The sequence below is a fragment of the Ranitomeya imitator genome, chromosome 3 (genome assembly GCF_032444005.1).
Source record: "Ranitomeya imitator isolate aRanImi1 chromosome 3, aRanImi1.pri, whole genome shotgun sequence".
Classification (NCBI taxonomy): domain Eukaryota; kingdom Metazoa; phylum Chordata; class Amphibia; order Anura; family Dendrobatidae; genus Ranitomeya; species Ranitomeya imitator.
The window spans coordinates 651,386,326-651,409,691 of NC_091284.1; the positions used below are offsets into that span (position 1 = coordinate 651,386,326).

The 23,366-nt window shown below is 44.5% G+C and overlaps 1 protein-coding gene across 1 annotated transcript in view; it reads right to left on the reverse strand.

The window, feature by feature from the left end:
- Positions 1-23,366, reverse strand: part of VWA8 (von Willebrand factor A domain containing 8) — a 616,504-nt gene that overhangs the window by 295,169 nt on the left and 297,969 nt on the right. The window contains exons 21-22 of the mRNA XM_069758217.1: positions 15,634-15,705; positions 5,782-5,858 (exon numbers count right to left, since the gene is read on the reverse strand). Of these exons, the coding sequence (XP_069614318.1) occupies positions 5,782-5,858; positions 15,634-15,705 (149 nt within the window). The remainder of the gene's footprint in view (positions 1-5,781; positions 5,859-15,633; positions 15,706-23,366) is intronic.

Below are 23,366 nucleotides of genomic sequence, written 5' to 3' on the forward strand. Positions count from 1 at the left end.
TATATGATAGAAAACACCCAAAAGTGACAGCATTCTAAAAACTGCACCCCTCAAGGTATTCAAAACCACATTCAAGAAGTTTATTAACCCTTCAGGTGCTTCACAGGAATTTTGGGAATGTTTAAAAAAAATTGAACATTTAACTTTTTTTCACAAAATTTTTACTTCAGATCCAATTTGTCTTATTTTACCAAGGGTAACAGGACAAATTGGACCCTAAAAGTCGTACAATTTGTCCTGAGTACCCTGATACCCCATATGTGGGGGTAAACCACTGTTCGGGCGCATGGCAGAGCTTGGAAGGGAAGGAGCGCCGTTTTACTTTTCAATGCAAAATTTGCTGAAATTGAGATCGGACACCATGTCGCATTTGGAGAGCCCCTGATGTGCCTAAACAGTGGAAACCCCCCTCCCACACCCCACAAGTGACCCCATTTTGGAAAGAAGACCCCCTAAGGAACTTATCTAGATGTGTGGTGAGCACTTTGAACCCCCAATTCTGTCACTAAAGTTTAGAATGTAGAGCCATGAAAATTAAAAAATCATTTTTTTCCCACAAAATGATGTTTTAGCTCACAATTTGTTATTTTCCCAAGGATAACAGGAGAAATTGGACCCCAAAAAGTTGTTGTCCAATTTGTTCTGAGTACGCTGATACCCCATATGTGGTGGGAAACCACCGTTTGGTCGCATGGCACAGCTCGGAAGGGAAGGAGCGCTGTTTTGGAATGCAGACTTAGATGGAATGGTCTGCGGGCGTCACATTGCGTTTGCAGAGCCCCTGATGTACCTAAACAGTAGAAACCCCCACAAGTTACCCCATATTGGAAACTAGACTCCCCAAGGAACTTATCTAGATGTGTTGTGACAACTTTGAACCCCAAGTGTTTTGCTAAAGTTTATAATGCAGAGCCGTGAAAATAAAAAAAAATATATTTTTTTTTCCACAAAAGTGATATTTTAGCCCCCCAATTTTTATTTTCACAAGGGTAACAGGAGAAATTGGACTGCAAAAGTTGTTGTCCAATTTGTCATAAGTATGCTGATACCCCGTATGTGAGGGGAACCACCGTTTGGGTGCACGGCAGAGCTCGGAAGGGAAGGAGCACTGCTTTACTTTTTCAACGCAGAATTGGCTGGAATTGAGATCGGACACCATGTCACGTTTAGAGAGCCCCTGATGTGCCTAAACAGTGGAACCCCCCAATTCTAACTCCAACCCAAACACACCCCTAAGCCTAATCCCAACCATAACCCTAACCACACCCCAAAACCATTATCCCAACCCTAATCATAACACTGACCACACCCTTAACCTCAACACACTCCTAACCCTAATACCAGCCCTAATCTCAACCATAACCCTAACCACACCCCTAACCCTGACACACCCCTAACCCTGACACACCCCTAACCCTAATCCTAACCCCAACCGTAAACATAATCCAAACCCTAACTTTAGCCCCAACCCTAACGGGAAAATGAAAATAAATACATTTTTTTATTTTATTATTTTTCCCTAACTAAGGGGGTGATAAAAGGGGGTTTGATTTACTATTTATAGAGTGTTTTTATAGCGGGTTTTTGTTTGGCAGCTGTCACACGCTAAGAGATGCTTTTTATTGCAAAAAATAGTTTTTGAATCACCACATTTTGAGAGCTATAATTTATCCATATTTTAGCCCACAGAGTCATGTGAGGTCTTGTTTTTTGCGGGACGAGTTGACATTTTTATTGGTATCTTTTTTGGGCACATTACATTTTATTCTTCGGGTTAGTACGATTACAGCGATACCTCATTTCTATCTTTTTTTTATGTTTTGGCGCTTTTAGGCAATAAAAACTATTTTATATAAAAAATAATTGTTTTTGCATCGCTTTATTCTGAGAGCTATAACTTATTTTTCTGATGACGCTGTATGGCGGCTTTTTTTTTTTTCGGGACAAGATGACGTTTTCAGCGGTACCATGTTTATTTATATCCGTCATTTTGATCACATTTTATTGCACTTTTTGTTCAGCAGTATGATGATAAAGCATTGGTTTTTTGCCTGTTTTTTTATTTATTTGTTTTGCGGTGTTCACTGAAGGGGGTTAACTAGTTTGACAGTTTTATAGACCAGGTCGTTACGGATGCGGCGATACCAAATATGTGTACTTTTATATGTGTTCTCAGCAGGCGCCAGGAAGCTACCTCACTTCAGGACCCGGAAGGAGTCACGCGGCCATTTTGGATCCAGGGATTTCTTGGAGAACACCGGAGCAACGCGACAGCATCGCGTTGTTCCGGTGGGAGAGTGCAGGGTGCCCCCATCCCTGCGCGATGTCCCTCTATGTCGCTGTCACTACTGACAGCAGCATCAGGAGGGGTTAAATACCCACGATCGGTGCTGACACCCGCACGCGATCGCTGCTGTGCTCACTGTGAGATCACGCGATCGTGCCACGGTACTAGTACTGCGGTTTGCGGGAACTCAGTTCCTGCAGAGCAGTACTAGTACGGCACATGTCGGGAAGGGATTAAATGGAAACAGGGACCAGGAGATAAACACACATTAACTACAGCAAACCACAGAACACTTCAACAACTCTACTCCAACCACTTGGCTTTTGCACACAGCATAGGATATAAATCTTTCACCGGCAGAAACGAAAAGGTCTGACTAGTTTATATAGGAAGAGGTAATGACCTGATCAGAAGCAGTTGAAATAGAGCTGCATGTTTCCCACCATCATTGAAAGGGTTGTTAACCTCTTCAGCACCAGAAGAAACTACACCCACTTAATAGGGGATACAAATCACACCATCTCTAAAGAAGACCTGCGATTCATTACTCGACGTGAGTGTCATGATCCAGGCCGGGGTTTGTTTCTGGTTATTCTCTCCCCGGTCTGGTCATGCAGGGGTTAACCTTCTCTGCCTCGTTTTGGGTTCTGTGTGGCTATTTCACTCTGCTGTGGCCTGGAGACCAATGTCAATGATAGTTCATGCTCCCAGGCAAGAGCAGCTGATCCCTTGATATTTGTGTTTTGTTATCTGCCCGTTTACTCTGTTCCCGTGACTTCCCTTTCCGGTTACCCCGCTTGTATCAGTGTTCGCTCCTTGTGCTTGGACCTCTAGGTATGTGACCTGGCTTTTCTTCTGACCTGTTTTACTGTCTCTTGTCTCGTTATCTCTGCTCCTGTCTGGCTCTGACTTCTGGCTTGTATTTGACCCTATTTTCACTTATGGTGATCACTTATTTTTGAAAAACAGATCCCCAAGTAGTACTTTAATAAAAAATCACTTTTACTGATCAATTTTTAAAATCACAAAATTGCGTTGAAACAAGGGTACTAGGTCCTTAAATGAGGGACTATAATGCCATAGGGTACCAAGGTACAAATGCCTGTATACTGGAGCAAAAAATCACTTAATGACATGGGGTATTTAACAATACCTATAATTAACCTCCTTAGAAACTTCTAAACGAAGGAATAAGGCTGTATTGACCCCCCTGCATCTATGTGTTGTGTATATTGCAATGGCCAATGTGCAAAGCATAGTAGTAAATGTCAAATGTGTCAGTACCTGTGGTGCAGCCACATGGAATCCTCTCGGCGTCTCTCTGCCCCGATGCGCATTTCGCACTGCTTCTTCGACCATTTGACCATGTGTATTGCTGTGACCTCTGGTACCTCTGCTCCCGACTGTTTCTGACTCAGCCTGTCTGACTACTCTTTCGCCAATTGGTGGCCCAGTGGTGTTATGCTGTGTGAGCAACCTCTCTTCCCTCACCCGCATCCCCTGGTGGAGGTTGCTCTATACTGCGCTGCAGCAGCATTACAGTGACCATCTAACTCCAGGTCTTCCAGGGGGAAATGACACCCTCGTGACAGGAACGATTACTGCCACACCGCACATAGAAAGCTAGTTCCCTCGTCTATATGAAATTGCAATTTTTTAGTCTAAAAGGGAAAGCATGAAAAATGTGTAACTACCGTATATACTCGAGTATAAGCCGAGATTTTCAGCGCATTTTTTGGGGCTGAAAGTCCCCCTCTCGGCTTATACTCGAGTCATACCCGGGGGTTGGCAGGGGAGGGGGAGCGGGGGATGTCTAGTTATACTTACCTGCTCCGGCGCGGTCCCTGCAGTCCCTGCTTCTTCCAGCGCTGCATCATCTTCCTGTATTGAGCGGTCACATGGTACCGCTCATTACAGTCATGAATATGCGGCTCCACCTCCCATAGGGGTGGAGCCGCATATTCATGACTGAAAATCAGCGGTAACTGTGACCGCTCAATACAGGAAGAAGATGCAGCGCCAGGAGAAGCCGGGACTGCAGGGACCGCACCAGGAGCAAATGAGTATACGGGGAAGGGGAGCGCAGCGCTACACGATATTTACCTGCTCCTCGCTCCGGCGCCACTGTCTCCAGCGTCCTCTGGCAGTGACGCTCAGGTCAGAGGTCGCGGTGACGTAGTCAGTGCGCGTCCTCTGCTGAGCATCAGTGCTGGAGACGGAGCCGCACGAGGAGCAGGTAAATATTGAAAGCGCTGGCGTCCTGAGCGAAGAGAGGCGAGTATGTGATTTTTTTTTTTTATTGCAGCAGCAGCATTCTATATGGCACAGCTTTATAAGGAGCATCTATGGGGCCATAATCAACGGTGCAGAGCAATATATATGGGGCACAGCTTTATAAGGAGCATCTATGGGGCCATAATGAACAGTGCAGAGCATTATATATGGGGCACAGCTTTATGTGGAGCAGCTATGGGGCCATAATGAACGGTGCAGAGCATTATATATGGCACAGCTTTATGTGGAATATCTATGGGGTCATAATGAACGGTGCAGAGCATTCGATATGGCACAGCTTTATATGGAGCATCTATGGGGCCATATTGAACTTTCCAGAGCATTCTATATGGCACAGCTTTATGTGGAGCATCTATGGGGCCATACTGAACGGTGCAGAGCATTCCATATGGCACAGCTTTATGTGGAGCATCTATGGGGCAATAATGAACGGTGCAGAGCATTCTATATGGCACAGCTTCATTATGGCCCTATAGATGCTCCATATAAACGGTGCAGAGCATTATATATGGGGCACAGCTTTATGTGGAGCAGCTATGGGGCCATAATGAACGGTGCAGAGCATTCTATATGGCACAGCTTTATGTGGAGCATCTATGGGGCCATACTGAACGGTGCAGAGCATTCCATATGGCACAGCTTTATATGGAGCATCTATGGGGCCATAATGAACGGTGCAGAGCATTCTATATGGCACAGTTTTATATGGAGCACCTATGGGACCATAATGAACGGTGCAGAGCATTATATGTGGCACAGCTTTATATGGAGCATCTATGGGGCAATAATGAACGGTATGGAGCATCTATTTTAATTTTTGAAATTCACCGGTAGCTGCTGCATTTCCTACCCTAGGCTTATACTCGAGTCAATAAGTTTTCCCAGTTTTTTGTGGCAAAATTAGGGGGGTCGGCTTATACTCGGGCCAGCTTATACTCGAGTATATACGGTAAATGTTTGACTCACATAGTGGTGGTCTGATGATAACCCCAGTGGAAGCTATGTCACGGCCCATTCACCGCTCATTTATAGTGTGCTGCCTATATCTTTCTTTTCTCTTCTCAGCACAATAATCTATTCTCTACTGACAAGGGAAGTCCTTTACTTCATGTGCAAGACTGAATGTCAAGGACACCATGAAGGTGTAAGAAATGAGTAATCTTCAGAAATAAGTTTGGCAATATAATAATCATTATTACCTGTGCAGTTGTAAATATTCCCGCGGTCGGTTTAGTAAATGCAAAAATCTATCCACAATCTTGTTCTTGCCAACACCCTGTGGACATAGAAATATGTTACATGGATTACATTCTCTCCCAAATCAATAACAGGATATAAAAAAAAACTACAATACAAGAAAAACTGAAAAGTACCGTATATACTCGAGTATAAGCCGAGATTTTCAGCCCAAATTTTTGGGCTGAAAGTGCCCCTCTCGGCTTATACTCGAGTCAAGGTGGGTGGCAGGGTCGGCGGGTGAGGGGGTGAGGGCGCTGAGGCATACTTACCTAGTCCCAGCGATCCTGGCGCTGTCCCTGCCGTCCCACGGTCTTCCCCTCTTCAGCGGTCACGTGGGACCGCTCATTAGAAAAATAAATAGGCGGCTCCACCTCCCATAGGGGTGGAGCCGCCTATTAATTTCTCTAATCAGCGGTAACGGTGACCGCTGATAGAGGAAGAAGCTGCGGCACCGAAAACCAGCTGTGACAGGCAGAGTGAGCGTCAGGATCGCTGGGACTAGGTAAGTATGTAATATTCACCTGTCCGCGTTCCAGCCGCCGGGCGCCGCTCCATCTTCCCGGCGCCTCCATCTTCCCGGCGTCTGCGCTCTGACTATTCAGGTCAGAAAGCGCGATGACGCATAAAGTGTGCGCGGCGCCCTCTGCCTGATCAGTCAGAGCAGAGAGACGCCAGGACCGGACGCTGGGAGCTGCAAGCAAGAGAGGTGAGTATGTGTTTTTTTTTTTTATTATTGCAGCAGCAGCGGCGGCACAGATTTATGTGGAGCATCTATGGAACAAAATGAACGGTGCAGAGCACTGTATGGGGCACAGCTATGGGACAAAATGAACGGTGCCGAGCACAGTATGGGGCACAGCTATGGGACAAAATGAACGGTGCAGAGCACAGTATGGGGCACAGCTATGGGACAAAATGAACGGTGCAGAGCACAGTATGGGGCACAGCTATGGGACAAAATGAACGGTGCAGAGCATTGTATATGGGGCACAGATATGGGGCAATAATGAACGGTGCCGAGCACAGTATGGGGCACAGCTATGGGACAAAATGAACGGTGCAGAGCACTATATGGGGCACGGCTATGGGGAAATATGAACGGTGCAGAGCACTATATGGGGCACAGCTATGGGACAAAATGAACGGTGCAGAGCACTGTATGGGGCACAGCTATGGGGAAATATGAACGGTGCAGAGCACTATATGGCACAGCTATGGGGAAATAATGATCTATTTTTATTTTTGAAATTCACCGGTAAATGCTGCATTTCCACCCTAGGCTTATACTCAAGTCAATAAGTTTTCCCAGGTTTTTGTGGCAAAATTAGGGGGATCGGCTTATACTCGGGTCGGCTTATACTCTAGTATATACGGTAATTTAAAAAACATGGTTCATATGCTGAAAAAAAAACAGATTATATCAAACATACAGCTGAAATGGCAAGTAGGATACATTTTTATATATTTACATGCTTGCACTAAGTTCTACTCACTGAACAATACAAATTTTAATTACGTTTTGGCCAGGGGTTCAATACTATTCATGTGTCTATGTACACTAAGTTTTCCGTAGATATAAGAGAATATGTAACCAAACCCACCAATAACAATAAATGTATAGAGGCATACAATCTCCCATAATAGATTATATCCGGAGATTATAAATTGAAATTTCTGATCTTTTAGTTCTCAGGGAATATAAATTGCCACTAAAGGAGTCTGGCAGTGGTATACTCCTCTCTCTCCATGGAAATCATATGCATGTCTAGGACAAACTGAGCATATATACGTATGAAGAAGAATAGCTATTGGCCGAAGAAGCGTTTGACTGTGTATAGCCAGATTTATAGGCTCGGACTTGCCAAAATCGACAGAATGGGAAAAGAGCCTGGGACTTTCTTTGTGCCAAAATCAGAATGATGATGGAGATCTGCAATGGTAAACTGATGCATGCATTAACTGTTCCTATGCAAATTACAGAGAACATTCGTTGTGCAGAAAGCCAAATAAGGAGTAACGAAACATTTTTTTTGTCTAGCATGGAAAGATATTAAACTTTGCAAATTACTTTATTATGGGATTTGTCTTCTTCCCAGTAAAAAAAAAATGTATTTAAGCAGCTTCTAAACAAATTGTTCTCCCTAGTCTAATTTTCATCCATCAGTTGCGTTAAAGTGGTTGTCCAGTCTTAACCTCTTCATGAACTAGGATATATATTTATGTGACATGATGACTAAGTCAGCCATCATGTGCTTTTAACAGCCGAGGGTAGAGCTGAGCACCGCCTGTCACTGTTAACCAGTTGAATCAAGCTGTCAATCACTGAGAGCGGGATATAACATGTGCCGGCCAGAAGTGCGTCATAAATCCCACCCATCGGTGACCTGGTCACGTGATCGTGGGGTGCCAATGGGTTGTCATAACATTTGGGGATCTTCTGATAACCCCCCTTGTCGGTCAATACAATCCTCCAAGACATGGACCGGCATTCATAGGAGATTGTGATTTCTGCTATACATACCAGTGCTCATGCACAGAAGATCGCAGCTTCAAGTCTCCTCAGGGGCTTATTAACCACAGTAAAACGTAGAGAGAAAAAAAGGCTGTTAAAAATAATTTAAAAAAAAACACAAAAGTTCATATCACAAATATTTGGTATGGCTGCATTTATAAAAGTCAGATTAATCAAAATATAAAATAAATTAATCTGATTGGAAAAAAACACATAAAAAGAAAAAAAAATTTAAATGAACACTAGAATTAGGTTTTCTTTGCCATCACAACATTGTAATAAAATGCAATAAGAGGTGATCAAAACATAGTATCTACCCCAAAAATAGTATCAATAAAAAAGTCCGCAAAGGGTGCAAAAACTATTCCGAAAAATGAAACCGTTACAGGTCTTGGAAAATGGCGACACAAGCAAAAAAAAAATTATATACACATGTTTGATATCTGCCTACTCGTAATAACATGGAGAATCATATTACCAGGTCAGTTTACCATATAGTGGACATCGTGAATAAAAAACCCAAAAAACAATTGTGGAATAGCACTTTTTTTGCAATTTCAATGCACTTATTTTTACCCACTTTCCAGTGCATCACATGGTAAAATGAATGGTGCCTTTCAAAGGTACAACTCATCCCGTAAAAAACAAGCCCTCATACGACCATGGGGATGGAAAAAAAATAATAATAATAATAAGGAGGAAAACACGCACACCAGAAGACTTCATACACTTCAAATTTATGTTAAGGACCTATAATTCTGCCCTTCACCTCGCCAAACAGACCTACTTCACCACCCTGATCTCCTCACTAAGCAATAACCCCAAGAAACTTTTTGACACCTTTCACTCCCTCCTCAGGCCAAAAGCACAAGCCCCTATCACAGACAATTGTGCTGATGACCTTGCCTCCCACTTTATAGAGAAAATAGACAATATCCGTCAGGAAATCCGCTCCCAATCACCAAGTTCAGTGACTCCCATCCCTCTCTGCATTTCCCCTGGCTCACTCTCCACATTCGATCCCATCACAGAAGAAGAAGTCTCCAGGCTCGTCTCCTCTTCTCGTCCGACTACATGCACCACCGACCCCATTCCCTCGCATCTCCTCCAGTCTCTCTCTCGAGTCATCACAACCCACCTAACTACAATCTTTAATCTCTCCCTCTCCTCTGGCATTTTCCCCTCCTCCTTCAAACACTCTATCATTACTCCATTACTCAAAAAACCCACCCTCGACCCATCCTGCACAAACAACTACAGACCAGTCTCCAATCTCCCCTTCATCTCAAAACTCTTGGAGCGCCTGATCTATTCCCGCCTTACTCGTTACCTCTCCACTCACTCCCTCCTAGACCCTTCACAGTCCGGTTTCCGCCCCCTACATTCGACAGAAACTGCACTCATCAAGGTGACCAATGACCTTCTGACAGCAAAACGTAACGGTGACCACTCTCTGCTCATTCTTCTCGACCGTTCTGCAGCTTTCGACACTGTTGACCACCCTCTCCTACTCTCTAGGCTTCAGTCACTTATCATGCTCCAGTCACTTGGCATTAAACACTGCTCTCTCCTGGTTCTCCTCCCATCTTTCTGACCACTCCTTCAGTGTTCTGTTCTCTGGCTCCACTTCATCTCCTCTTCCTCTCACTGTCGGGGTACCTCAGGGCTCAGTCCTTGGTCCCCTTCTCCTCTCTCTCTACACGGCCCCAATTGGACAGACCATCAGCAGATTTGGCTTTCAGTACCATCTTTACGCCGATGACACACAACTATACACATCCTCCCCTGACCTTACCCCCGCTGTACTACAGAACGCCACTGACTGTCTGTCTGCAGTCTCCAACATCATGTCTGCTCTCTATCTGAAACTCAACCTCTCCAAAACTGAACTACTTCTGCTCCCACCATCTACTAACCTCCCTAAATCTGACATTTCCCTCTCCGTGGGTGGCACCATAATAATACCCCAGCAGCAGGCGCGCTGTCTGGGTGTTATGTTTGACTCCGATCTCTCCTTCACCTTCCATATACAATCTCTTGCCCGCTCGTGCCGCTTACACCTAAAGAACATCTCTAGAATCCGCCCTTTTCTCACCATGGAAACAACAAAAACCCTCACTGTCGCCCTGATCCACTCCCGCCTGGACTACTGTAATGCTCTACTAATTGGCCTCCCCCTTACTCGACTTTCCCCTCTCCAGTCTATCCTTAATGCAGCAGCCAGGGTCGTCCATCTGGCTAATCGTTACTCGGACTCGTCCGCCCTTCGCCAGTCGTTACACTGGCTGCCCATTCATTACAGGATACAATTCAAAGTACTTGTTCTCACCCACAAAGCTCTCCACAGTGCGGCACCCCCATACATCTCCTCCCTCATTTCTGTCTATCGGCCTAACCGACCGCTGCGCTCTGCAAATGACTTTCGACTAACCTCTGCACTATTCCGTACCTCCCACTCCCGACTCCAAGACTTCTCCCGTGCTGTGCCAATCCTCTGGAATGCTCTACCCAAAGATATTAGGACCATCCACAATTTGCATAGTTTTAGGCGCCCGCTCATAACACATTTGTTCAGAGCGGCCTATCACATTCAGTAATCAAAGTCATTTTATGTCTGTGTGTGTGTGTAGCCCATTCACTATCCCTATCTATTACCCAACCTCTGAAGATGGCTGGACCATCATTGTAAATACATCATTGTAAATACACACCTGTACTTTGTATCTCCCCCACCTCATTGTAGATTGTAAGCTCTCACGAGCAGGGTTGTTTTATTTCGCTTTAATTATTGTATTGGTAACGTTGTTACTGTTTGTGTTTGAAACTGTTAAACCGTTAAGCGCTGCGGAATAAGTTGGCGCTATATAAATAAAGATTATTATTATTATTTTTTGGTTTTTACAGGAAAAAAAGACAAATATCCTAATAGACTAATTTGCAACGTATCATAACTATCCATGCTGGACAAAATAAGACAAAAAAAAGTAAAAACATAAGTATTGAATTATTAACATTATAGCACATATATGACGCACTAAGCCTACATGTAATCACTCACACTAGTGATTTCACGTTTTACATTTCATGGTTTTAAAATGGATTTGGTCATGTTGTCAAAATAGGAAAAGACAACACCACAGAATTTAAAGAGTTTTCTGGGCAATGTCCATCTGTGGTGTCAGATCTCCTAGGTACTTTTTGCACAATGCACATCTACAGCCATATAGACAAGCTTGCAAAGATTACAAGTACACGGGCTCTGCTATTTATATAAAACCCATTTGATAGTGGGGGTGGTTTTCTCCATTAGCATAAAAAATATTAAAGTACAATTTCTAGTGTATTACAGTTACAGTATGTGAAACTGGGAGACATATATAATTTAATGTGAATAGTTTGTGTACTCACTTGTGAAATATTGGCAAATGTAAACTGCTTCACTGTCACCCATGTATTGATGAGCATGTTTATGTGTATTTCCCTCTAGACTCACCTTTTAGCTAAGTTCACATTTCCAGTGATCAGTTAGAACAGATCCAGAGACAATCCGTTGGCAAAAAGTTGTGCAGAAACAACTTTTTAGTCTATTTTTCAATAACTGATCTCTGCTGGATCAGTTTTCTTTTTTTTAACATTGAAGTCTATAGAAAACAGATCCTTTAATCAGCTATGTGTTTTTCTTTCAATTGTAACAAATCCGTTTTTTTTTTGCTTACTGGATCCAGTAACTAAACAATGGATTTGTTACTGGATCCAGTAAGTAAACAACGGATTCATTACTGGATCCAGTAAGCAAAAAAAGTCAGCATAGATCAGTTATTTAAATAACGGATGGAAAATGGATTGCTGTTGGATCTGTTCCAACTAATCACTACTGGACATGTGAATATAGCCTTAGATACATTTTGCTGATAAAGCAGTATATTATCTATTAAACTGGATTAACGATTTAAACATATTAAACCTTAGTTAATTTGGTTAATGCACTCGCTTTAATAAATGAAACTGTAGCAAGAGGTCAAATAATGTGCGGTGCTGTATATACACATTACAGGCTTTTAGGCATTTGATTGTTTAACCAGCGGGGATTCCAGGGATTCAAGCAGAATTTAGCTAACAACTGAGCTACAAGAGAAACAAAACCCATCACATGTGAGTCTTGGGCTAGGTCCAGACAGTCGTGAAAAGTGGGCCAGTCAGATCTGCATTTTGCACCATGTGAAGCTCAGTGTGCCCATCGCAAAGCAGAAAAGTGCAGGAGCTCACTTCTATTTACATGCAAATAGGACCAGGCTAGTGCATGCTGAGATTTTGGACCCAAGACCCAAGTGAACTATCACATGATCTGACATCGGGTGAGTGTGCTGTCCATTTTGCATACTTTCCATACACGTCCTCACTTTCTGATTTTTGCTGCAGATCCCCTAATAAAATACAGGTTGGATTAACCTAACGTCGTGTGGCGTGAACACATTCCAACGGGGAACAGACCAGTAACTCCCTGCAGAAAGCCTGAACATGAAGAAGGTAAGGGTGATGACAACTTTAGGCACTGTGGGTAACTGTGGCTGACCATAAATGCCTCTTTTTGCTATGAAACATTCTGGCTGGCATTGGAGGCACAGTGGCTGGCACTGAGAGTACTGCAACATTCTATTTAATGTTTTTATTTAGCAACATATTAGCAGCACGCTTGCAGCGCTGGAGTCCTGGGTTCTAATCCCACCCAGGACAACATCTGCAAAGAGTTTGTATGTTCTCTCCGTGTTTGCGTGGGTTTCCTCCGGGTACTCCGGTTTCCTCCCACATTCCAAAGACATACTGATAAGGAATTTAGATTGTGAGCCCCATCATGGACAGCGATGATAATGTGTGCAAACTGTAAAGCGCTGCGGAATATGTTAGCGCTATATAAAGATTATTATTATTCATACAAAGTGCATCCGATCTTGCATTTTATGTTTTAAAGATCCAGCCAGAGACCATAGACGAGGCTAGTCGAACTCTACCTTTGGCCGGCTCCTCCCAGTGTCGCTTCAGGCGACTGACAGGTCTCCTCCCTTTTGTGTACATAACTAGAGGGCTGTTACTCACCTGCAGCAGCGCGGGGAAGAGACGGACGGGGATTGAGTTGGTCTTGTCTATTCTATCTATGGTCCCTAGCCATATACACTGCTCAAAAAAATAAAGGGAACAATAAAAATCCCACATCCTAGATATCACTGAATGAAATATTCCAGTAGTAAATCTTTATTCATTACATAGTGGAATGTGTTGAGAACAATAAAATCTAAAAATGATCAACCTAAATCACAACTAATATCCAGCAAGCAAGAAAAACCAATATAGCAAGCTGGACAGAAAATATAGCAAACAAAAGTAACACAAGCAGAACTTAGCTTATGCAGGGCAGACAGGCCACAAGAACGATCCAGGAGAGAGCCAGACCAATACTGGAACATTGACTGGAGGCCAGGAACAAAGAACTAGGTGGAGTTAAATAGAGCAGCACCTAACGCCTTAACCTCGTCACCTGAGGAAGGAAACTCAGAAGCCGCAGCCCCACTCACATCCACCAGCGGAAGCTCATAGACAGAACCAGCCGAAGTACCGCTCATGACCACAGGAGGGAGCTTGACCACAAAATTCACAACAGAGACTGTCACATCTGTCATGTGCTCAGCGTGAACCTGCTTTCATCTGTGAAGAGCACAGGGCACCAGTAGCGAATTTGCCAATCCTGGTATTCTGTGACAAATGCCAAGCGTCCTGCATGGTGTTGGGTTTTGAGCACAACCCCCATCTGTGGACATCAGGCACTCAGACCATCCTCATGGAGTCAGTTTCTAACCGTTTGTGCAGACACACGCACATTTGTGGCCTGCTGGAGGTCATTTTGCAGGGCTCTGGGAGTGCTCCTCCTGTTCCTCCTTGCACAAAGGCTGAGGTAATGGTCCTGCGGCTGGAATGTTGTCCTCCTACAGCCCCCTCCACGTCTCCTGGTGTACTGGCCTGCCTCCTGGTAGCGCCTCCAGCCTCTGGACACTACGCTGACAGACACAGCAAACCTTCTTGCCACAGCTCGCATTGATGTGCCATCCTGGATGAGCTGCACTACCTGAGTCACTTGTGTGGGTTCGTAGAGTCCGTCTCATGCTACCACAAGTGTGAAAGCACAAACAACATTCAAAAGTGACCAAAACATCAGCCAGAAAGCATTGGTACTGAGATATGGTCTGTGGTCCCCACCTGCAGAACCACTCCTTTTTATTGAGTGTGTCTTGATAATTGCCAATTATTTCCATCTGTTGTCTATTCCATTTGGAAAACAGCAAGTGAAATTGATTGCCAAATAGTGTTGCTTACTAAGTGGGCAGTTTGATTTCACAGAAGTTTGATTTACTTGGAGTTATATTCCGTTGTTTAAGTGTTCCCTTTATTATTTTTATTATTATTATTTTTTTGAGCAGTGTATTTCCCCCAAAATGCCAGAGGCTTTCAGAGAAAAATATACCTAGTACCTGGCCACAATCGCGCAGCCAGGCTGTGATTCATTTTGTCCACGTTTTAAGCGGCATGAATCAGATGACAGATTCCCTTTAATTAAAGCATACCTGTCTTTTCAGACAACTTTTTGAAATAAAAGGTCAAGTCTGTACAGATGAGAACCAGCACTATATCTGGCTCTTTGATTTGTGTCCTGCATTTCGCATTAGACATCCCATTATGCACTCTCTTTAATTTTCAGTAGCTAATTGGTGGAAACCAGCTGCCATGAGTGCTCTCGCACACTCCACACAGACATGAGGTGATCCTGTTCCCGATCTCTCAGCAGTACAACATCAAAAGCAGCAGCATAGAGGACACAATGTCGCAGTGCCTAGCAGTATAGTAGGGACTAAATCATTTTTTTTTTCCACTGCGAAAAACCACAGTGCTGCCTTTCTTCAATTTGTCTGGATTTCAACAGGACCCTGGCCAGGCTTCTTGGGTTTGCTCCTTGACGCACATGTTAAGATGAAAAGCCAGCAGCACCAAACAAATCTATGTTTTTTATCATTTTGACCCTTGAGAAAGATAACCCAGCACCGGCTAGTGATACAGCTTGATAGAGGTCAGCCATCCTCATATACACTATATGGCTTACGTGCTCTTGGCTAAATAGCCGGGCTCAGTCGACAATCATCTAATGTGGATGGGAACTTTAAAACTCTACTAATAAATAGCGTTGCACTGAAATAATGCATGCCCATTATAAAACTTGAAAAAACAATAATAACTTAGAAAAAAACATGCATACCTGATTTCCAACAAGCAATAGGTGTTCTCCAAGGAGGAAGTCTTTCAGCATGTCTTCCATGACTCTCAGATGCTGCAAATACAAACACCACTGAAGTCAGAACTTAGGTTTTTCAAGAAAACAAGTCTCATTTCAAATGGAAAAATTAAATGCCATATATTTAATTTGCGATCCCATGCTGTAATGTCTGTATACTCTATTTTGCTTCCTCTCCTGCCCAGGAGATGTGGTATGATCAGACCATGACCAGTACGGTCAGACACAGCCATTACACAGTACACAGCAGGGGCACATGTACAAGATTATTTCAGCACAGGAACATTTTTTAACACGTCCGATTGTGGAACCTATTTTAATTCCAAGATCTATTAATGAAAATGTAATTTGTTAGTGGAAAAAAAACCTTTAAATCAGCACAACAGTAATATTTGCTGTCATCCTCGGTAAGACTTATTCCTGAGCTAATGAGATGACTGAAATGATGTAAGCAGGTCATTTTGTGGAAGCATTACAATTCTGTGGAAATAGGATTTTTGTGATTAACTTTCATGGCAATGAATGATTTTGCAATTTTTGTCAATTCATCTGATGTCTCGTGAAAACAATCTAGAGCTAAAGGGAATCTGTCAATAGGATCAACCCTCCTAAGCCGTCTAAATGGGCGTGTATGTCATAGGAAGCTGAATAAGATGATACCTTGATATATTTGCGATCTGATGTCTAATTCTAGAGAAATCCACATTTTCTTAACACTAAGCTTTTTCTAATTGCCACATGGTTAAAATTTCCAATTCACTCCTTGCTTACTTATTTTTTCCACTTCTGATGAAGTTTCATTTGAAACCCCAGCTCGATAAGAAAATCTAAAATCAGTGGGTTCTATTTGTGGTATACTGTCCCTCCCTCTTGTTTGCTTCACTACTCCTAGTTCCTTAAAACAGAATGTTATTAGTGACAGGGCTGGTCTCTTCTATTGCTCCGTGTGTCCTCTCTTCTTGTCAGTGTTCTGTCAATCCGCTTTGCTCCGATGCACCTCTTAACACCAGCAAGGAAAGCAAACAGATGGAGTATACACCAGATATCGAAATAAAGAAGTATACGCCAGATATCGAACGCAAACGCAGTGTGTTCTCTCTCCATGCCAATATTCTATCAGTGAACAGGATAGACAGCTGATGCACAGTGTGTTCTCTTTTCTCGCCGGTGTTTACAGTTGCTTTGGAGCATTGTGCACTGATGGAATGATGGCTAAAAAGAGAGGACACACTGAATAGCAGAACAGTCAGGGAAGCAGAATAAACCAACAAGCGGTAGAGAGGGACAGAATAGTACAAGAATAGCCCAACGAGTGGACATTAGTGATGACCTTCACTTTGAGACTCCCCAATATATGATGGAAGCTTCAAACAAGATGTCATCGGAAGTGAAAAACACAGAAATGAGACTTGCATGGGAACAGTAGGGAAATTTATACAAGTGTAAATTGGAAAAATAATTTATTTTTAAAGATAGTTAGAGATACATTTTGAGGTACTGGACAACAAATTTAAATAATTTTTCCTAAAGTAAATTAACTTCAAAATCATCAATGAAATTTGAGTGTTTTACTTGTGGACTTCATTGCTTTTGTGCATATCAATTCCGCAACAGATAGAGCATACTGTGAAACTGAAAATCGGCAACATGCATAATATACGTGGTAGAATTTTTACGCTGTCAGTGATTGGTCTTTGTTGCAACATAATTTGTTGAGAAATTCTGGAATTTGTAGAATTTTCACAGATGTAGAAAAGTGTCATTGGGCAGACCTTTAGAAGAGCATAAAACCCAAATGAGGCCATCCCCATTTCTGTCTACATATGTAATGCACCACATTTATCAACTACAAATATATGCTAGCCGTGGCTAGCCATGGCTGTGTAAGGATGCACTCTCGAGTTCCTCTACCCCTTCCACAAAGAAAATTCCAATAAACTTTGCTTCATCATGGGCACCATGGGCAAAAAAAACAGACTACATTCCTCATCTTGTGCTCCATCTCACCAAGGAGACATTGAAAGCTTCCTGCGTCAACAGAAGCAAATTCAACACCCGCAGCTATCGGGAGACACAGTGCCTGGGAATGAGAAATGACAGAGCTCTTCCCCTATACTCCACAAGGCCCACTCCCTACAACCTACCGGAATCTGCTTCTAGAGCGTCGGTAACATACCAAACTGTCGTTCATCCGTCCAGTCGTGCAAGACTCATCTGCCCTTCTCCCGACTCCTGTCACAGCACTGTCACAAGATGGCAACCACAGGTGTAGTGGGGAGAGATCGCCTTCTCTCCAGTCCTCAGTACCAGAGGGCATTTCCTCCTCGCCTCCGCAGCCAGGGGGGTCTGTTGGTCCTTTCTATGCATTGTCTGAGGGGCAGCTGTGTCCGGCTCCCTCGCCAACTTCTATCTCAGTAACTATAAGGACACAAGATGGCTGCCGCAACAGAGTTGATATGATAATAGGCAGCTCAATTCCTCATCAGAGAGCTGCAATCTCTACTCTTGACTGTGGGTTTGGGATGGGGTTCTCCTCTCCTAGCTCAAGAACACTCACCAGAAAACAGGTAGACTGACCCCTGAACCATGCCATACTGATGAACTAGCTCTCCCATCTAAATCTAGACAACATCTAAAGGAGACAACACCTCCTTGCCAATCTGTGTTGAAAGCCCCATTGGGCCTCAACCCCTCTCCCCCATGTCCTGTCTCCTACAGACCGGGCTGGAGATAAATTGAACTCGTTTACAGCCTCACAAGACCCTCGACCATCTCTTGATCAGCACTGGTCTCGAAAAGAGGAGAAAGTGGTGCCGCTCAACCCAGACACCAGCTTTTACACGGTCCCATATTCCATACTGAACTGACCGTAGGGGCTCTTGGCACTATTGTCCCCAGAGGCGTAGCTAGGGTTTTGGTTCTTGGAGGTGAAGCTTCTGAGTGGGCCTCTAACCAGGTAACCTTGAATACAACTCGGTGACGCACCCTAATAGAGGAGGAGAGCCTCAGCAGATGACCACACTGTTGCTGAAAATATTCTCTATACAAAGACCAACATGGATATTACCACCATATGGTCAGTGGTAGATACCAGTCCTACAGAACATATAAGAGATTACAGCACAGTTACAGATAATGACCTATCACTGACGTTCTTTCTGATGTAATCGTTCACTTTTGCCGCCTTTTCCATCTGGCCCAGACCAACATGACAACTTCTTCCAGCCATGACTTGGCTGCAGAGAATACAACAAAGAAATATTTCACATCTCATATTCCAGCCCCATCACCATCTATTCCCAACCTGCACAAACTCCTCATCCTTGTGGTACCCCAATACTGAGCCACTGCTGCCGTATGTGTCCCTATTAGGCTACGCAACGCACAACGCAAACAAAAACGCATGCAAAACGCATTGTTTTGTGACGCATGCGTCCTTTTTTGGCATGATTTTGGACGCAAAAAAATGCAACTTGCTGCGTCCTCTGCGCACTGACGCTTGCGCCAAAAAAGACGCATGCATCACAAAACGCAATACAACGCATGTCCATGCGCCCCCATGTTAAATATAGGGGCGCATGACGCATGCATCGCTGCGGCTGCGCCCGATGCAGCCCCGAAAAACGCTAATGTGAACGTAGCCTTAATGCACCTGCTATGTGGTTCTCTGTGCCTTCTAAATTCTAAAGCAACCGTCTATAAAATAGTAATGCCGGGTGCAAGTGCTCTAGAAAACATTGCCCCTATTTTGCTCCCTAAAAAGTAATAATGCCCTCTGTGTGCCAATTTGATAGTCACAGCAACCTGAGTTCCCCTATAAGTGCCCACTTTACATTTAATAATGTCCCGAGTCTCCCCCCTGTACAGCACCCCTCTACACAGTATTATGCTCTCTTATAAACAGTATAATGCCCCCTCACTGTACAGTACCACCCACAGTATACTGACCCCTTAGTAGCCCCCAAACTGTTTGATGGCTCCAGCACTGTAAGATGACCCCCTCACTGTAATCTCCACAATGTATGATGGCCCCCCTAGATAACCTCCATATAGTATAATGCACCAGATAGTCCTCAATATAGTATAATGCACTCTCCATAGGCCTTCATATAGTCTAGTGCACTCCCCATAGACCTTCATATAGTATAATGCACTTCCCATAGGCCTTCATATAGTCTAGTGCACTCCCCATAGACCTTCATATAGTATAATGCACTCCCCATAGACCTTCATATAGTATAATGCACCACATAGTCCTCAATGTAGTATAATGCACTCCCCATAGGCCTACTTTATATTGTGTTATGCACCCCCATAGGCCGACTCTATAGCATAAGGCAGGCCCCATAATCAAACATTATAGCATAAGGCAGCCCCATAGGCAAACTCTATAGCACAAAGCAGCCCCATAGGCAGACTCTATAGCATAAGGAAGCCCCCCAAAGGCAGACTCTGTAGTATAAGGCAGCCCCCTATAGGCAGACTCTGTAGCATAAGGCAGCCCCCATAGGCAGACTCTGTAGCATAAGGCAGCACCCCCATAGGCAGACTCTATAATAAGGCATCCCCCATTGACAGACTCTGTAGTATAAGGAAGCCCCCAAAGGCAGACTCTGTAGCATGAGGCAGCCCTCTATAGGCAGACTCTGTAGTGTAAGACAGCCCCCATAGGCAAACTCTGTAGTATAAGGAAGCACCCAATAGGCAGTTTCTGTAGTATAAGGCAGCCCCTCATAGGCAGACTCTGGAATAAGGCAACCCCCGGAATAAGGCAGCCCCCATAGGCAGACTCTGTAGTATAAGGCAGACCCCCCCATAGGCAGACTCTGCAATAAGGCGGCCCCCCCCATAGGCAGACTCTGTAATAAGGCAACCCACCATAGGCAGACTCTGTAATAAGGCAGCCCCCCTTAGGCAGACTCTGTAATAAGGCAGCCCCCCCCCATAGGCAGACAATGTAATAAGGCAGCACCCCATAGCCAGACTCTGTAATAAGGCAGCACCCCATAGGCAGACTCTGTAAAAAGGCAGCCCATAGACAGACTCTGTAGTTTAAGGCAGACCCCCATAGGCAGACTCTGTAGTATAAGGCAATCCCCATTAAAAATAAAGAAATAAATAAACATTCACCTCTCTACTTCCTGGCTCCTTCTGCTCCAAGCGCCCGCACATCTCCTGACTCCGGGTAGTGACATCATCGTGCCAGCTGTCAGTGTCTGAGTCATGATGACAGGCGGGGGGCCCACTGCTGGCACCAGTCACACCCCCCCCCCCCCCCCGCCTGCTCAGGGGCCCCATAGCGGATTCTCCCTGCTCTGCCGCAGAATGTAACTGTATCGGCGCGTTGTGCACACACCGATAGTTACAGTAGCGTAGCTCCAGGTGGGCCCCATCAGAGCGCGGGGCCCAGGGCAATGGCCCCCTCTGCCCCCCGGTAGCTATGCTGGCAATGATAGCGGGCTGGCTTTTCCTGCCCACAAGAAATGATAAATTAGCACTTGCAAATCAAGTGGTCTCAGAGTGCAAGAAGGAACTTGCTCATTTCCGTACCGAACTTTCCTCCTAAGCCAGTGCCATCCAGACTCTCCAGGACACGGTTTGACTACACTCAACTCGACTTTTCTCACTCCAACAAAATGTAGATGACCTGGAGAACAGGAATAGATGCAATAACCTGCACATTCGGGAGCTTCTGGAATCCATTTCCCTAGCTGATATCGCTTCAGTTCTTACGACCATCTTCATTGACCTTTTGGGCGCACCTCAGAACGTGCAATTGAGCTGTACAGAACTCATAGAGCACTTTCTCTGGTCGACTAAGATGTATCTCGTCCCAGAGACAATCTGCCTAATCCACTTTTTTTTCTCTCAAAGACCAGATATTGTAAGCAGCCAGAAAAATGCAATCTATCTACTATATAATTGTCTAAGGGGTACTTCCGTCTTTCTGTCTGTCCTTCTGTCACGGTTATTCGTTCACTGATTGGTCTCGGCAGCTGCCTGTCATGGCAAGGTGGATTATGCAAAGAGGTGTGATGGGCCCAATAGGGTTAAATGATAGAGTCGACATGTCGATCTTTCTGTAACAAAGGTAAATTTATTGTTCTATTGTAGGTAAATGGTATTTGGGAAACACTAAATTTAATGCAGAATATGGTAATAGAAGCAAATATAGTTGGAGGAATGAACAGATTTGCATAGTTATTATCTATATACATAATTGTCTAAGGGGTACTTCCGTCTGTCTGTCCTTCTGTCACGGATATTCATTGGTCCTGGCCTCTGTCTATCATGGAAATCCAAGTCGCTGATTGGTGGCCGCAAAACAGCCACGACCAATCAGCGACGCGAACAGTCCGGAAGAAAATGGCCGCTCCTTACTCCCCGCACTCACTGCCCGGCGCCCGCATACACCCCTCCAGTCTGCCCTCACACAGGGTTAATGGCAGCGGTAACGGACCGCGTTATGCCGCGGTGTAATGCAGTCGGTTACCGCTGCTATTAACCCTGTGTGACCAAGTTTTTTACTATTGACGCAGCCTATGCAGCGCCAATAGTAAAAACATCGAATGTTAAAAATAATAATAATAAAAAAAAATGATTATATACTCCCCTACGCCGCCTTTCCCGCTCCTCGCGATGCAACCGCCACGTTCCGGTGGCACGGATGGTCTGGCAGAAGGACTTGCCATGACGTCACGGTCATGTGACTTCGACGTCATCACAAGCGGAAAGGACCTGCCGTGACATCACGATCATGTGACCGCGACACGGTCACGTGACCACGACGTCAGCACACCCTGGGACCGGGAGATGCCGCCTGCACCCCACACAGGCGACAGTGCTACAACGCGCCTGCGGAAGGTGAGTATATGTTTATTTTTTATTTTTTTAACCTGTGTCAGACGTGGCTGGGCAATATACTACATAGCTGGGCAATATACTACATGGGCTGTGCAATATGCTACGTGGCTCTGTGCTGTATACTACGTCACTGGGCAATATACAATGTCACTGGGCAATATGCTATGTCACTGGGCAATATACAATGTAACTGGGCAATATACTACGTGGCTGGACAATATACTACGTGGCTGGGCAATATACTACGTGGCTGGGCATTATACTACGTCACTGGGCAATATACTACGTGGCTGTGCAATATACTACATGGCTGGGCAATATACTACGTCACTTGGCAATATACTACGTGGCTGGACAATATACTACGTGGCTGGACTATATACTACGTGGCTGGGCAATATACTACGTAACTGAGCAATATACTACGTGGCTGGGCAATATACTACGTGGCTGGGCAATATAGTACGTGGACATACATATTCTAGAATACCCGATGCGTTAGAATCGGGCACCCATCTAGTTATGTATAACAGCGTGCCAATCTGTATGATGCAAGACCTTCCTCGACATTCCAGAGCACAGCAGGCAATCCTCAAGCCTGTTCTACACTTGTTTAAATCCAAACGGATGCCCTTTCGCTGGGGGTTCCTCTTCTTATTGAATGTGCAAAAAGGGTCTTGCTCTTTCACTCTCCGCTCTCAGCTTTCCTACTAATCCTGGACCTTCCCGAGACTCGCCTTATTTCCTGGCCTGTCCTATCTCTCAGCACACAAATATCACAGGATAAGATCAAGGTCCAGAGGCCCTACATAGGTTGATTCGACTCAGAAGGG